Source organism: Phyllostomus discolor, chromosome 9 (genome assembly GCF_004126475.2).
Source record: "Phyllostomus discolor isolate MPI-MPIP mPhyDis1 chromosome 9, mPhyDis1.pri.v3, whole genome shotgun sequence".
Taxonomy (NCBI): domain Eukaryota; kingdom Metazoa; phylum Chordata; class Mammalia; order Chiroptera; family Phyllostomidae; genus Phyllostomus; species Phyllostomus discolor.
Genome location: NC_040911.2, coordinates 79,888,425 through 79,904,088, shown reverse-complemented (window position 1 = coordinate 79,904,088; position 15,664 = coordinate 79,888,425). Strand labels below are relative to the sequence as shown.

The following is a 15,664-nucleotide window of genomic DNA, read 5'->3' as shown; positions in this document are numbered from 1 at the left end:
ACACTGTTTGAGCATAAGATTCCATGTGTTGTTTCAAAATAAATGTGGAAATTTTGCAACAGTCATTAAAAATCAATTTGAACTTGCTTTGAGAAGAGAGAGAGGTTCAATGTCTAGCCCCACCAGTTACTGACTGTGGGGCCATAGACAGTAATTGTTGCCTTTCTGAGTCTGTTTCCTTATTTGTAAATGAGGGCGGCAATTCCAACTTTATAGGACAATTGAGTGAATCAAAAGACATTTTGTACATAAATATATGTATGAATATACTTAATAATCTATGAACTAGTGTCTAAACATTAGCTGTTATATGAAGTTGAACAATTTTTCTTGGACATTTCTTCATTCTGATAATAAATAATATGTCTGTGTTACTAAGCCTAAAAAAGATTCCATATGTTAATTGGTTTATTTGATAACAGCATGACACTTTTATTTTATGTAAAATCACAAATACACACTGATATTTACAAAAATTGTTTCAGTTATGTTTAAACGAAGAGAAGATGGTACATTTCAGGATCAAAAGGAAAAGGGGGATGAATTCTGTTGACAGACACAACTGGTATACAGTCTACTGTCAAAGAACCTTATTAGAAGAGTCAGGAAGGGGGTAATAAATACAAATACCATTATTGTCATATTTTTTTAAAATGCAGATAATCCCAAATAGCTATTTGCTTGGCTTTAAAATGCAGGGTATAATTTTGTGAAATCAGAATTTACAAACTAGTTGTATTTAGCTAAAATTAAAATAAGTTTCCATTTTCTGAGGGTACAGTGATTGGACTTGAAGGTATCTGCTGGGTGGTGATGGAAGATAAGGTTGGAACTTCACTGTTTAGTAAACAAACAAAAATAACTTAAAAAAACACATATGCAAGCAACTAAATAACCCTTTCTCTATAGAAAAATAGAAGTTTTCCAAGTGCAAATGGACCAACCACAAACCAGGTACCATTTGTGTAGTCAGTCTCTGCTTCAAAATGAATCAGGAAGAAAGTAGGAAAAACAGACACAATCATCACATGTATAAATATGTAATAATACAACAGATTGTGCAGCCCTGGGGTGCACAACATGCAGGGAAGGTTTTCAACACTTTCTAGGACCATGGGGATGTTGAGAGCCTGGGGTCCACTGAGACTCTGAGGTTGAATCCTCCAGATTATAACTCAGAACAGGAACTCCTTTATTGCCCCAGTGTAGAGGGGCTATACTGTGAAGAGTTCAGGGAATTCTGGTCCAAACAGGAATGAAAAAGTGGGACTTTCTCCATAACAAGTCACAGTGGATGGGGTTCCCTTGTCCAGACACACCATTCAGTATCACTTATCCATTCCTATTACTCAAAGAGCTGAAAACCATTTTCCAAGTGCAGCTCATTTTGTAAAACAGGATTTGTTCTAGAAAAGTGGTTCAGGCCTTAGCAAAATAGCCACACAGATTAGGTTCATTGCCAGTGGCAAGTTCCATCCCTTTATTTGTCTCCTTCTTCCCCGACAAAAGAGCCCTGAAATACTTGACACTAAGGTATCAGGGACTAGATGTAGTCCTTGTTTCAGAATCATATGTCTTTACATAAAGAATGGTGAGCTTTCAAGTATCAGTGGAAAAGATTTCTTGGTTCTTTCCTTTGAAATTACACCACTGTAGATAACTGATGGCCCAGCTATGAGAAAAATTCTTTTTTTTGGCAGCCAGAATCCTAGGGAATGTCCTAGGGAGGTAGTATGAACTGAGTGGGAAAGCTCAATGTGATGGCATGAACTCCATTCTCATGGGGCCATAAACCCCATACACTGACAAACTTAGTTTTACATTTTCATCATGCTTAAGTGCCTTATCTTATTGCCTTTGACATTTCTGCACTTATGAGATACAGAATGAAGGAAGATGGAGTGAGTCCAGATAACAATTCGTGGTCTCTACCTGACCATCTATATATCTAGATATAGCTAGTGATTCCAATAGCTTCTGCTATTTTGTTTTGTTATCTGAATTTTTGTACACAGTAGGCAATCAATAAATGTCAGCTCTTGTTGCCCTTGTCTAATCTCATTGGTGGGTTTGCACACAGATGTTCAATGTCAGTTGCTGTTACTTCAGTCTAGTCTTATTGGCGTGGTTGTGTATACAGCAGGTGCCGAGCAGATATCAGCAAAGGTCAGCTGCTGTGGTTTGTGTGTGGTCTGATGTTATGACTGAGAATCATCCGGCAGCTTGAGGGCAGTGAGGCATGAACACAGTTGCCCTTTCCACATGCAGCCAGCGAACTTGGCTATTGGTAAATTTTGCTCTGTGTTCTGGCTTTTGGATTTTCAATTGTGAAACACCAAAGGGTCACTTCAGCCTGATACAGTCCACCTCTTCTGTGGCTGGCATGCCGCTGTTTCTGAGGTCGAGGTCCGCGCTGGACTTGCTTCCGTGGTGGGAGGGGCGCCAATGGAGCTGCATCATCTTCTTGAAGTACTTCATGGTCTTGTTCTTGACGGTCACAAAGCACACAGTGTTGATCATGCTGTTGCTCATGGCAATGCACTCCACGACGTAGAAAGCCGTGAGGTAGTGCTTCTCCTTAACGAACACCGTGGGGAAAAAGTCGCGCACGATGGCGAAGCCGTAGAAGGGTGCCCAGCACAGCACATAGGCGGTGAGGATGCACATGAGCACCAGAACCGTCTTCCGGCGACAGCGCAGCCGCTTCCGGATCTGCTCCGTCTGGAAACCAGGAACTTCCTTGAACCAGAGTTCCCTTGAGATCCTGGTGTAGCACAGGGTCATGGTGACCACCGGCCCCACAAACTCGATGCCGAAGATGAAGAGGAAGTAGGACTTATAGTAGAGCTGCTGGTCTACTGGCCAGATCTGGCCGCAGAAGATCTTCTTCTGTTTTTTGACGTTAAAGAGAACTGTTTCTGTTGCAAAGTAGGCAGATGGGATGGCGATGAGAATGGACACCATCCAGACCAAAGCGGTCAGGAAGAAGGCCTTTTGAAAATTCATCCGTGGTTTCAAGGGGTGAACGATAGCAAGATATCTGGTGGAGGAGGGAAGCCATCAATATAATATGTGCTTGAGAACATCATTGGTTTCTAACTCACCCCAAACAAACACAAAAGTATACAAAGTGTCACAATGAGTCCCTATGTACCTACTTATCTGGCTTCAGCAAGCTTTGTCTTATTTTAGCAACATCATTTAGCATTTGGAGGGGTGGAGGTGTTTAGAGGGAAACAGCACAAGACTGGGGTCAAACAACTGGAATGAATCCCAGCTTTTCTCCTGATTGGCTTTGGGGTCTGGACTGAATCGCTCAGGATCTCTGAGATTTTTCCTCAACTGTGACATGGGATAAAATGACACCTAACTTGCAGGGCTGCTGTGAATATGAAATAGGATAATATTTGTAAAATGCTTGGCATGTGGTAGGTGTTCAGAAAGTACATGTGACTTATTATTTTTATAAGTCCAATCGATACCACCTTGGTTTTCAATCTTGCCATTTAACATAATACTTTGAAAATTTTCCCAAGAACATAATACTTTGAAAAATTTTCATTACTAATATGTCATGGGTTACAGATGAAAGAAGAGCAGTGGACCTCAGAGAGAGGTGGAACCTTTCTCTAGGTAGTGGACTAGGGCTGTCTAGGGCTGCCTTGTCCCCAACCCCTGGTATCATCCTGCTTTACATTGCTGGGGAGTAGGGGTGGGCTTGGGGTGGAATCTAAGGAATCTAATGAGAGGTAAATGACTTGCCCAAGCTCACTTGGTGCAGGGACCAGAACCCAGGTTCCTGATACAAAGCTTTTACACCCAGATCCTTGGGCTTTCTGAAGCTCAGATGAGAAGGTGGGTAAAGTCACCTTGACACCATAAAGCAAGGTTTTGCAAGGTCTTTGTTACCAAGTATCTGCTTGGATGTGTTTCTTGAGGTTAACACTCTCTTTCTAGGATCTCTATGACTTGAAATAACATCTCTTCCAGGCCCTCTACACATGAACCTTGTTCTTTCTCTGAATGTGGCATCCAGAAATGGCAGTAGGTAGCCCTTCTGATATTTCTACATAGTAGGGCAGGCATATTTACCAAGGGGTAAACTGAAATGCACAGGGACACCTGTGCCTCTCCCACCCTGCCTGTGTCAGGGTCCGCAGGTTTATCTACTTCTGAGTATGCAGTGGTCCCCATGCCCACAGATAAAAGCTTCATTATCCAACATCAGTGTCACAACAGAAGTGTCACCATCCATCTTATTCTTTTGCCTTATTTTTAGTTGCTTTAAAGCCCAAGTGAAAAAGAAGGGTGCTATTTATTAGGCTCCTCTACTGTAGGGCCTGAAATTCCATGTGCTGCCTTGAAATCTTTAAGCCTCAACAGGGCTCTAAAGTCCTAGCCATTAGTTTCCTGTTCTTCCCAGATACACCATTCCACCCAAGAGAAAAGGCTTTCTGTTCTGTTAGTTCCTCTATCAGCCAAACCAGCTGCACCCCCAATCTCCAACCTAATTGGTTTCAACTCTCTGCCAGTTGACAAAATTGTTCAAACAAGCCAATCACATCTTCTGTAGGAACCAAGGGTCACCTCATCCTTTTGTCTTTATAAAGCCTGCTGCCTACAGCCTCTGCTGGTTCATTCTATTCCTGAGTGCATGGTGTGCAGTGTCCTCCTTCCCTGGGCTGTGATATATTAGATAAATTAACTGCTGTTGCTCTCATCTGTCCAGGGTCAGGTTTGTGTGTTCAGCCATCTTGTATTATTTAGACTGGGAGAATCCTGCCTTCATTAATGGGGCAAGTAGGAGGTGGTCAGGATAGCACATCTGGATGTCAACATCTTCTTCATGAAGCATTCCCAGACTACATCACTAATGTAATGATCACGTGTTTCTCTAAGTTACTCTTGCCTATCACTTGATTATTCTAGTTTTTATGGGAAGAAAACCTCCCTAAGGTCAAGGACTGTATCTTCTACTGCTTTATGTTTTTGTTACATGGGTTGGGCATATACAGTAGGACCTGCAATCTGTTGTGGATTTACCAGGTTATAGCAGATGCTGTTGGTGCTCTCTCATATCCCTTTGTTCTTATCTCTTCCACTCACAACTGTCTACTTTCACCTGCTAACACCTGCATTTTATTATCTAAAGGCTTTCTATGGATTCTAGTCTTCTTGACTACCTGCATGGAATTTTCAGAGCAGCCTTCACCAATGACTTGAGAGTTGGTGTATAAATACCCCATCTCCCTTCCACCTGCCACTTCTTGGAGAATTTTGAGGTGGTTTACTCTGACTCCAAGAGTTGCTTAGCTAAAATAAGCATCAGGTGCCCACAGTGAAACTTGTTCAACAACACAGCCTATATTGACTGCCTTTCCTTGCTTGCCTCATTTTTCTATCTCCCTATAGGTGCTTCCTGAGTGCTATCTGCACAGGAATCCTTGTCTCTGAGTCTATTTTGGGAGTACACTAAACTAAGACACAGGTATAAGGTTCTGTGCTGAGCACTGTAGAGACAAAGAGAGAAGGCATGGTTATTCACTTAAAATGCAATGTTCTTTGGAAAAGACATACAGATATGTTTCTTCATACATAGTACAAGATTGCAAAGACAAGTTGGCAACAGATTATAAAGGCTCTGGAATGCTAGACTCAGGATTTAGCATATATTCTGTTAGGCACTGCAACTTTTGGAAGTTTGTAAGCAATGAAATATTTTAAGAAGAATCATGAATAATGATATTCTGATGCTTAATATGGATAAGCAGGAATTTCAGGGGACAGTCAGGAGGCAGGTAAAGAGACATGTTAGAGGAGCATTATGACAGTCCAGCTGTGGCTTGATAAGAGACGAGGTTGGAGGGACAGTTGCCAGGATCTGGTGTAGGCTGCACACAAAGGGTAGGTGATTGGGTGAGTTTGGGACATGAAGAAAGGCAAGGAATGATGGTACTTTTTCCTGCCCAGGCAACTGGGAGGATGGTGGAGCTGCTGACTGGGCAGAGATGGCTTGAGGTAAAAAAAAAACAAAACTCACTCTTTGTGTTGTTATAGAATGTGTCTTAAGAAATCCTGTTACATAAAATACTATATTACAAAGACAAAAACAGATTTCAGTGGGACAAAGGGGATGAGGACAGTAATAACTGTCATTTCAATGAACATCAGAATCATTCAGGGAGTTGGATAAAATTGAAGAGTTATGAGGCCTAGCCCAGGAATTCCCATTCAGCAGGGCTGGGTGGGGCCCAGGAATCTGACTGTGTATCACTGTATTAAAGGATAGCCTGGGGAGTTTTGCAGTTCATTGATGGGTATACTTCATAAACATTGGTGTCAGGGCTGGAGAACTTCAGAGTGGCAATAATAAAATTGTTTTTCCTGCAGAAATTTTGTTTAAAAAAGGAAGCTGTCTCTTATGTACGTATATGTTATAAAAAATAAACAATAATCAACTGGTTTGATTAAAAGGACAACAAACCTAAATAGCGCTGAGAACTTGGGAAAGACAAAAGGGTTGAAAGGAGACCAAAGGGAAAAAAGATGATTAAAAAACACATTATCAAAATGAGTCTCAGCACAGTGCACAATGGTGGGCCAAGAAGATGTGACACCAATTGCACCCCTAAGACAAAAGCATTGCTGGCCTACAACTGTTCACATAAATAAGACATGTGTCAGATTCATCATAAAGATACTATTAGAAATTTTACTTTATAAATCTATAATGGAGCAAGGACTTTTAGAACATCTTATTCAAATGCATGCAAATGAGCATATGGATGCATACAAAAAAGCAAAGGAAGCTTATCCTTCCTTCTTTTCTGCAAACAAGACCTACTGGCTGATTTTAAACTCAGTTGTGCAACAAAGGCATCAGAAACAACAGTACATCTTGTATGATTCTGTTTTTATGAAGTTAAGGAATAGGCAAAACTTGCCCTAACTGGTGTGGCTCAATGGATTGAGTACTGGCCTGTGAACCAAGGGCTGTACATTCAATTCCTAGTCAGGGCACATGTGTGGGTTGCTGGCCAGCTCTCCAGGTAGAGAGTGCATGAGAGGCAACCATGCAATGATGTTTCCCTTCTTCTCTCCCTTCCCCTCTCTCTAAAAATAAGTAAATAAATAAGATCTTAAAAAAAAGAACAAACAAAACTAAACTATGATGATAGAAATCGGATCAGGGTTGTGTGTGATAGGAGGATTAACATGTAAGGGGAGTCAGGAAGTTTTCTGGGTGATAAAAATATTTTATATTTTGGTCTGGGTAGTAGTTATAGAAAAACTGGGTACATGCTGTCTTGACTGGAAGCTGCCCTGGTTAACTCCCATGTGGCTTCTAATTAGTAAGCTGCCTAAACTTTCTGCTTTTGCTTTTGTGTGTGATGCCACTCATGGTCATGTGACATGTATCTGAAGCAGATGTGGTATCTGGGGTTATGGCCCAGAGCTGGAGGGATCAGGAGCCTCACTCTTGCTTACATTTGGGAGAATATGAGCCACAACTGGATCTTCTTGCCCCGTAATAGATCATTCACATCTGAAGCAATGCCAATAGTCAGAGCTGAAGTGAGGAAAGGGGCAGCCCGGCCCAGCCTCCAGCTTTATCTCTACCCAACAGCCTCACCTGTCAATAGCAATGGCCAGCAGAGCATTGGTGGAGACATAGAGTGACATAGTACGCAGGTAGTTGACAGAGGCACAGAGCACGTGGCCATGCTCCCAGGAGAGCTGGCGTACCACATAGTAGTCCATCTCAAAGGGGCAGCAGACAATGGCTACCAGGAAGTCAGAGATGGCCAGGTTAGCAATGAGCAGATTGGTGAGGTTGCGAAGCTTCTTATAGCGGGCAAGAGCAACAATAAAGACAAAGTTGCCAATGCCACAAACTAGCATGATGCCTGCCAGTGCCACACCAATGATGATCTTGGCTGCGAAGAAGGTCCGTGTCTTGGTCATGTCCTCATCCTCATCCAGAGGGAAGTCGTAATCACCATAACTGAAGTTGAAGGGGAGGGAGGAGGCATGGTCTTGGGGCAGATTGAAGTTGGGTGCAAAACTAGTGTTTCCATTCTGGGTGGCCATGGCAAAGCTTGCAGGTGGAGTGGTGGGTGGGAGTCTCGGGGTCTGAGTACTTTGAGTTCAGGGTCCAGATCTTCTGCTCTCACAAGGTCAGTGAGCTTAGCACCCTGCCCACATCCTTGGGGAGAGTCAACATGCCATCCTGGATCCTGGAAGGATACAAAACCAATAGACAACATGCAGGAGAACACCGGGTGGCATTCCCACAGAGCTCCCCAGGTATAGGCCAACTAGACCTGGTGTCTCCCCAGATAGAACTAACCAGGGTGCAGGGGAGAGGGGACACGAGATCTAGAAGTTGGGAAATCCTCCACTGGCTGTTGGGCTTGCAGGACGGATTGGGCATAGGATGGACTGGACTCTTAAGAGACACTCAAGAAGAACATGTATCCTTGCCTTTTTACCAGGGGCAAGGACCCCTCTGACTGCCTAGTCACCACTCCCCCCTTCCCAGCAGCCTTCACAGGGGTCTTCTGGAAGTTTTCCAAGACTGCCCCAGGCAGCTAGCCAGGCATTCATGGTAGTCGCAATGCTGCACCCTCCATTACTCAGGTACCGTGAAGATGAAGGACTGGGATACAGCAAGGTCTTTCCTTCAAAGTAGGGCATAGCTCCCTCTGCCCTGGCCAAACCACAGACTTGGAAATCACCAAGTCCATCTTCACATGGACAAGCTGAGTCATCTTGGGATAGTGAATTATGTTCTATGCATCCCAATTTTCCTGTAAACCCAACTCCTGCTGCCCAGCCCATGTTCTGGCACATAGTGAGGAATGGATAGAAACCTGTTGAATGAGCGAATAAGTATCTCAACCAGGATTCCGCAGGTGGAGGGGGCTGTGAGTGGAAGGGCACTCTTCAGCTGCTACCCTGCATTCTGGGAACTGCTTTAGAAAGAAATCCTTTGTCCGCTTCCCCACCCTCCCTCCCTTGACCCCTTTACCAGGCCCCCAGTTCCCTTTCCAAAATCAGCCCTGACTGGGAAGCACCATGGCCTGTCATCAAGGTCTGTGCCTCTGAAAGTGGCCTAACTGCAAACAGCCCTCCAAGGAGCAGGAAGTGTCACCAAGGACGCAGGGATGGCCTGTGGATTGAACTGTTCTTCATTGCCTAAGTCCTTTATATCTTCAAGATGCCCACAGAAGAGGAAATGAAGTCTGTGAGGTACTGGGCCCTCAGATAGGGTACCATTGGGCTCTAGGCATTGGAGGGGTCAGGAAAATAACCTGGACCCCCAACACCAGGAATGGGGATCCCAGTCATTCAGCTGTAAACCCCCTGTGCCCCTCCCCCTTGGCACACCTGGAAATTACTCCAAAAGTAGGGGCCGCAGAATGCTGGTAAAAAGAAGTAGCCCAAACTGGGCAGGAGGTATGACCCGGCCCTGTGAGAGGAGGGGAAGAGCCAGGGACAGGAACTGCCCGGGAAGGTTGGGACAGAGGATGACAGGGACACTCCCATCTGTAGCGCGCCCATCAGCTGCATGCCAGGGGTAAAACATACCAGCTGCATGCCAGAGGTAAAACATACGAAGAGGTGAGATTCAAGTCTGAGCTGCTTTTGCAACCCCAGCGTCCTCCCTCCCCGTCGCCTCTCGGAATCACGTCTCTCGGAATCACGGGAGGCCCCATGCCTGAAGATAATGCTCAGCCCAAGACAGAGAAGCAGGAGTCCCGCCTTCTTGGCTACTCTGCTCCGAGACTCTCCAGTCCCAGGTCGCCAGGGGAGGGGGCGTGCATTGCATCTGGGCTGGGCAGATCCCGGCGCGTTTCCACGGAATGCACTCCCTGCCCTTGACCACCTCGCTCCAGGAGCCCTCTCCTATCCTCCCTCAATTAACCTCCCCGCGCAGCAGCGCTGTTCCCAGAGGCGCCGCCCTGACATAGGCAAGAATCAAGTCAGAAAACTGGGCTCGAAAAGCAAAGTGTGTGGAGCCTCAGAGTGGGAAAAGCCTTGGAGTGGGGGTAGATACAAAGAGCGGGAATTTTCTCAGGAACGCTTCCCCTTTTCTGCTCTCCTTTCGAGAAGGTGCATCCCTGCCCACGCCCTTCCCTGCAGTTTGGCGCTCGCCCGCCAGCCCAACATCCGAGGGCATCCTTCACCCGAGCTCACACTCCCCAGTCTCAGTTCACCATCCTCTGCCCGGTTTCAGTAGGCTGGTGGGTTGGGATGCTCTTCCCACACCAGCTCCCCTACTTCGAGCCTTCACGCGCGCATCCGGAGAGAGGTGGGAGGCAAAGAAGCCCCAATCCCCCAGGAAGTGGGCATCGGTGCACCCAGCCAAGGCGATACTTCCCACCCCCGGGTCAGCCCCTCACACCATCAGTGGAGACTTGGACCGCACCGACCTCAGCACTTACCTGCCTCGGCGCCTCCTCCCTTCCTGCAGCGTGCTCCGTGCTCCGTGAACAGGTCCACTCGGCTCCGCCCAGGGACCCGAATTTGCACTTGCAAAGGCTCTATGGTAGGGTTGTCCCTTTTTCTTCCTTGCCCCAACGCACTTCCCGGGAGCGTCCGGGTCTCGATCTTCCGGATGGATTTGGCGCTCGGCCTTCAAAGCTCTGACAGTCTGGTACCCAAACTGAGGCGTCCCGCCCCGCTCTCAACTCCGCCCCGGGTTCCCCGCCCTCTCCCAGCGCAGGCGGAAGAAGGGCGCTAGGCGCCTGCACCTGGTGCGCTCTGGGAGCCAGGCGCCGGAGCTCTGGCTGCGTTGGCGGGGATTTCCAGTCCCTGGGGTCGGCCCCTCGCAGAGGTTTCTGCGCCTTTGCACCCTAATGCCAGTGGGAACGCAGTAGCCAGGTTTAGCCTATGGGATTTGGAGAAAGCTGTAAGGCTCTCTACGCCCCACGGGAAGTGTGGCCCGTGCAGGAGCTCAGCGTCCAGACTTAAGTCGCAGCCCAAGGCTAGAGTCCACTCCCATTACAAGGTGAATCCTTCAAGAGGAGCCGAGGTGCACTCGGTCGTGCCCCGAGAGCTGACGCTGGGAATACTCCAACAAGCACAGAGTGAGCCTTGTAGGGTGGTGCTGGTGGAGGAGGCTCTGTCGGAGGAAGCTGGGGGTTGGAGGTAGAGTGTCCTGCTCAAAGCTTTGGTCCTGAAGTCCTCAGCAAAACCCTGCGACGCCACCACTGCCACATTCCTCGGCCATTCAAAGACCTTCCCAGCTGGGCTTCTGCCTGTCAGGAGAACTCCGGAGCCTTCACTTTGCTTCCAACAGGCTTTGGTTTTAGGCAATTTTCTTAAACATCTCTGGTCCTTGATTTCCTTACACATTGAGGGTGGAGATTAAAATCTATAAAGAGCTGCTAATGCTAATGACTTGTAGCTGGAAAGAGCAGAGGGAAGCTCTAGGTTTTCAGAATTGGAACTGTGAGCAGTGGCAGGAGACTGAAGTCCCCAGTGTTAAATCCCGTTCAGTTACTGTCAGCTTGGAATATGGACTCAGCTTTGTCGGCTCTTCCCATTGTTCCAGAGAGTGTGTAATCTCAGAACTTAATACTCTGCTGGCTTAGTTAAAACAGAACAACAAAGCCCGTGCTGGCCAAAGACAGCATGCCTCAGCATGAATCCAGTCTACTGGGACACAACTTAAAATTTCTGAAATCCTTTGGGTGGGGACATTCTGTGATTTTTGCCTTTCCCACCTTATGTGGAATGAACCCCGCCATCCTCCTCCTTTTTTAAAAAACTATTTTTCCATCTTTATTGAGATATAATTGACATGACTGCGTAAATGTAAGGTATACTACTTGATGGTTTGATACACATATACTTGTGAAAATGATTACTACAATAAGGTTAGTCAACACACCCATCACCAAGCATTGTTATAATTTTTTGTGTGTGGTGAGAACTTTAAGATCTGATCACTTAGCAACTTTCAAGTATACAATACCATATTGTGAACTGTATAGTCATGGTGCTGTACATTAACTAGGTCCCAAGAACTTACTTGTCTTTTGAGTAAGGGATGTTCATGCCCTTTGACTGATATCTCTCCATTCCCTTCACACCGCCTGCCCCCACGTCCTGGCAACCACCATTCTACTTTGTGATTCTATGAGTTTGGCTTTTTTGAAGATCCCACAAAAAAGAGAGATCATACAGTATTTGTCTTTCTCTGTTTGACTTACTTCACTCACCAAAATGCCCTCAAGTTCTGTCTACGTTGTCCCAAATACAGGATATTCTTTTTTATGGTTGAACAATATTCCATTATGTGTGTATATGACATTTTATGGCTGAAATTACACACACATACCATTGCATTCTACCCACACTTAGGTTGTTTCAATGTCTTGGCTATTGTGAACAATGCTACAATAAACATGGAGTGCAGATATCTCTTCAAGGTAAGGATTTTATTTCCTTCAGACACATACACAGGACTAGGATGGCTGCTTCATATGGTATTTCTATTTGTAATTTTTTGAGGAACCTCCATACTGTTTCCATAGTGGATGCACTGATTTGCAGTCCTGTGCAATAGAATTCTCTTTTCTCCACATCAACACCAACACTTGCTTTTGCTTGTCTTTTTCATAACAGACATCCTAACAGGTGTGAGGTGATATCTCATTGTGGTGTTGGTTTGCATTTCGCTGGTGGTTTTTCACCATTTCTGTCTGCTTTGGGGGAAAATGTCTTCTTAGGTCATCTTTCCTTTTTAATTTATTTAATTAATTTATTTATTTAAACAGTTTTTAAAGATTTTTAAAAAGATTTTATTTATTTATTTTTAGACAGGGAAGGGAGGGAGAAAGAGAGAGAGAGAGAGAGAAAAAAAAACATCAATATGCGGTTGCTAGGGGCCATGGCCTGCAACCCAGGCATGTGCCCTGACTGGGAATCGAACCTGCAATGCTTTGGTTTGCAGCCCGTGCTCAATCCACTGAGCTACACCAGCCAGGGTCTCATTTTTCTTTCTTTTTTAAAAAATATTTTATTTATTTATTTTTAGAGAGGGGAAGGTGGGGAGAAAAAGAGGGAGACAAACATCAATGTGTGGTTCCCTCTTGCATGCGCCCTTCTGGGGACCTGGCTCACAACCGAGGTATGTGCCCTAGACTGGGAATCAAACTGGTGACACTTTGGTCCACAGGCCAGCACTCAATGAGCTACATGAGCTCAGATTCTCTTTCTAAATGGAAGAAGTCAATCTGAAAAGGCTACACATTGTATGATGCCAACTATATGACATTCTAGAAAAGACAAAATTATGGAGACAGTAGAAAGGTTGGTAGTTGCCAGAGATTGGTGGGAAGAATGAAGCACAGAGGAGCACAGAGGATTTTTAGGGCAGTGAAATTACTCTAATGATGTTATAATGCTGGATACATGTCATCCATTATACATTTGTTTAAACCTATAGCATATACAACACCAAGAGTGAACCCTAGTTGTAACTGTGGACTTAGAGTGATAATGATGTATTAGTGTGGGTTCATTAACTGGAACAAATGTACCACTCTGGGGAGGGATGTTGGAAACAGGGGAGGCTCTGTGTGTGTAGTGGGGGTGTAGCAGGGATTAGAAATCTCTATGCCTTTCACTCAACTTTGCTGTGAACTTAAAACTGCTTTAAAAAATAAAGTCTATAAAAAAGGGTACAGATTCTCTGGAGCTTGATTTGTCAATACATGTGAAAAGCCTTGAAAGTTTACATCCTTTAATGCAGAATTTATGTTTTTATCAGCTTATCCTATAAAAAAAATTGAAGCAAGTAAAGATTTTATTCCAAGAGTGTTGATTACACTGTGTTTAGTATAACAAGGAATTAGAAACAACCTGCATTTCTTATAACTTGATTAAAATATGATAAAAATGTCTTTTATGAAATACCATATAACTATTAAAATTTTTGACTCTAATGCAGTCACATGGTTCAAAAACAAAACACAAAAAATTATACATTGAGGAATATCACTCTCATCTCATCCCTATTTTTCCCTTTGCCCCTTGTATTTTTCTCCTATATATTCTTCTAGTATTTCTTTTGCAAGTACACTGATATATATCATTTATTCTCTTTTAATAAGTTTCCACAATAAAATATGGAACACTTCCTTGTTCTTTCTTTTATAAATGTAGAATGGCCCATTGTGCGGATATACTACATGTCTGTAAAAAATGTCTTTATTGCTAGACACATTGGTTTACTATTTTCTTTTCTTTTTTAAAAGATTTTATTTATTTATTTTTAGAGAGGGAAGGGAGGGAGATAGAGAGAGAAACACCAATGTGCGGTTGCTGGGGGTCATGGCCTGCAACCCAGACATGTATCCTGACTGGGAATTGAACCTGTGACACTTTGGTTCATAGCCCGTGCTCAATCCACTGAGCTACGCCAGCCAGGGCAGTTTACTATTTTCAAAACATGCCTGTTAAATTACAAATTGAATTATTTCCCAAATTTTAGCAAATATAGTGCTATAATATAAAATGAATAATTCTTCAATGAATAACTGTACATAACGTCTTTTTGTATATGTGCAAATATATTTGAATAACCAATTTCCAGAAGTGGTATTGCTCAATTCATAAAAGCATTTGTAATTTTTGTAGATATTGCCACATTGAACTTCATAGTGGTCTAGCCATTTTTCACTTTCACAGTAAGCCATCTTTGGCAGAGGTGACTGTGGGGACTGCATTTGAATCAATAATGAAATGTCTGTAAGACCAAAGAAAATATTCAGAAGCCTGACTTCTCAGAGATGCTGTTCTCTCACACCCCAGTTCTGAGTGTTGGGTGCCCTCTCAGTCATTCAAAGTATGGTAGGCAGGGGCACTGTTTCTGAGAAATTTGCAACTTATTTTTCTGTGGTCTGCATGTCTCTCCTGGAGTAATTAATAACCAAAAATGTGCCCTTGTTATCGACTGTAGACTCATTGTTTGGTAAGCTCTTTAATTACTTTGAAAGTAAATGTAATTAAGTTTTATGGATTTTAGTTGAAATAGGGGGTGAGGGGCATTGCTCTGGCTAGTATGGGTCAGTGGATTGAGTGCCTGCCTGGGAACTGAAAGGTCACTGGTTTGATTCCCAGTCAGGGCAGATGCCTGGGTTGTGGGTCAGGTTCCCAGCTGGGGGTGTGTGAGAGGCAACCGATCGATGTATCTTTCATACATCAATGTTCCTTTCCCCCCCTTCCCTTCTCTCTAAAGAAAAATAAATAAAAAATATTTTTGGGAAAAAAAAAAAACCCTTTCCTTACTCCAAACTCTGATGTTAAAAAAAAAAAAAAACAGGGTGGAGCATTTTTTTTTCAAAAAGTGGAGCAAAATTAATGGTTCCAGGTGCACTGGCACTGGCTCCTCTCTTTTATTCAGTCCACCTGGTTTCCACAGGATCATGGAAGGAGTGGCTCTTTAAGACATGCTGGTCAGCTCCTAGCAGAGTATTTTTCCTTCTCTGGTTTCCATGTACCTCCCGGGCAGGGCCAGGAAGATGACTGTCCAGAGGGAGATGAAACAGAAGGATAGGTGCCTGCCAGCCACACTCCCTGTAGACGGGGGGAAGGTGGGAGAACATGGTAACTTACACGAAAGCTAGATTTTTAGTCAGAAATTTGTGAT

At 44.3% G+C, this 15,664-nt stretch overlaps 1 protein-coding gene across 1 annotated transcript; it reads right to left on the bottom strand.

Annotated features, from left to right (window-relative positions):
- Nucleotides 1–1,687: 1,687 nt before the first annotated feature.
- PROKR2 (prokineticin receptor 2) lies at nucleotides 1,688–8,234 on the bottom strand. Its single transcript, XM_028525055.2, has 2 exons — nucleotides 7,634–8,234; nucleotides 1,688–3,040 (listed from the first exon to the last, which is right to left on the bottom strand). Exons 1-2 carry the CDS (start codon nucleotides 8,089–8,091, stop codon nucleotides 2,344–2,346), a joined length of 1,155 nt encoding a protein of 384 aa, XP_028380856.1. The 5' UTR covers nucleotides 8,092–8,234; the 3' UTR covers nucleotides 1,688–2,343.
- Between the last annotated feature and the right edge of the window lie 7,430 nt (nucleotides 8,235–15,664).

Excerpts from the sequence above, each read along its gene's own strand:
- PROKR2 (XM_028525055.2), bottom strand. The coding sequence starts at position 8,091 with ATGGCCACCCAGAATGGAAACACTAGTTTTGCACCCAACTTCAATCTG. Across the intron at positions 3,041-7,633 it reads CTGGCCATTGCTATTGACAG|ATATCTTGCTATCGTTCACC; the intron begins GTGAGGCTGTTG and ends CTCCTCCACCAG.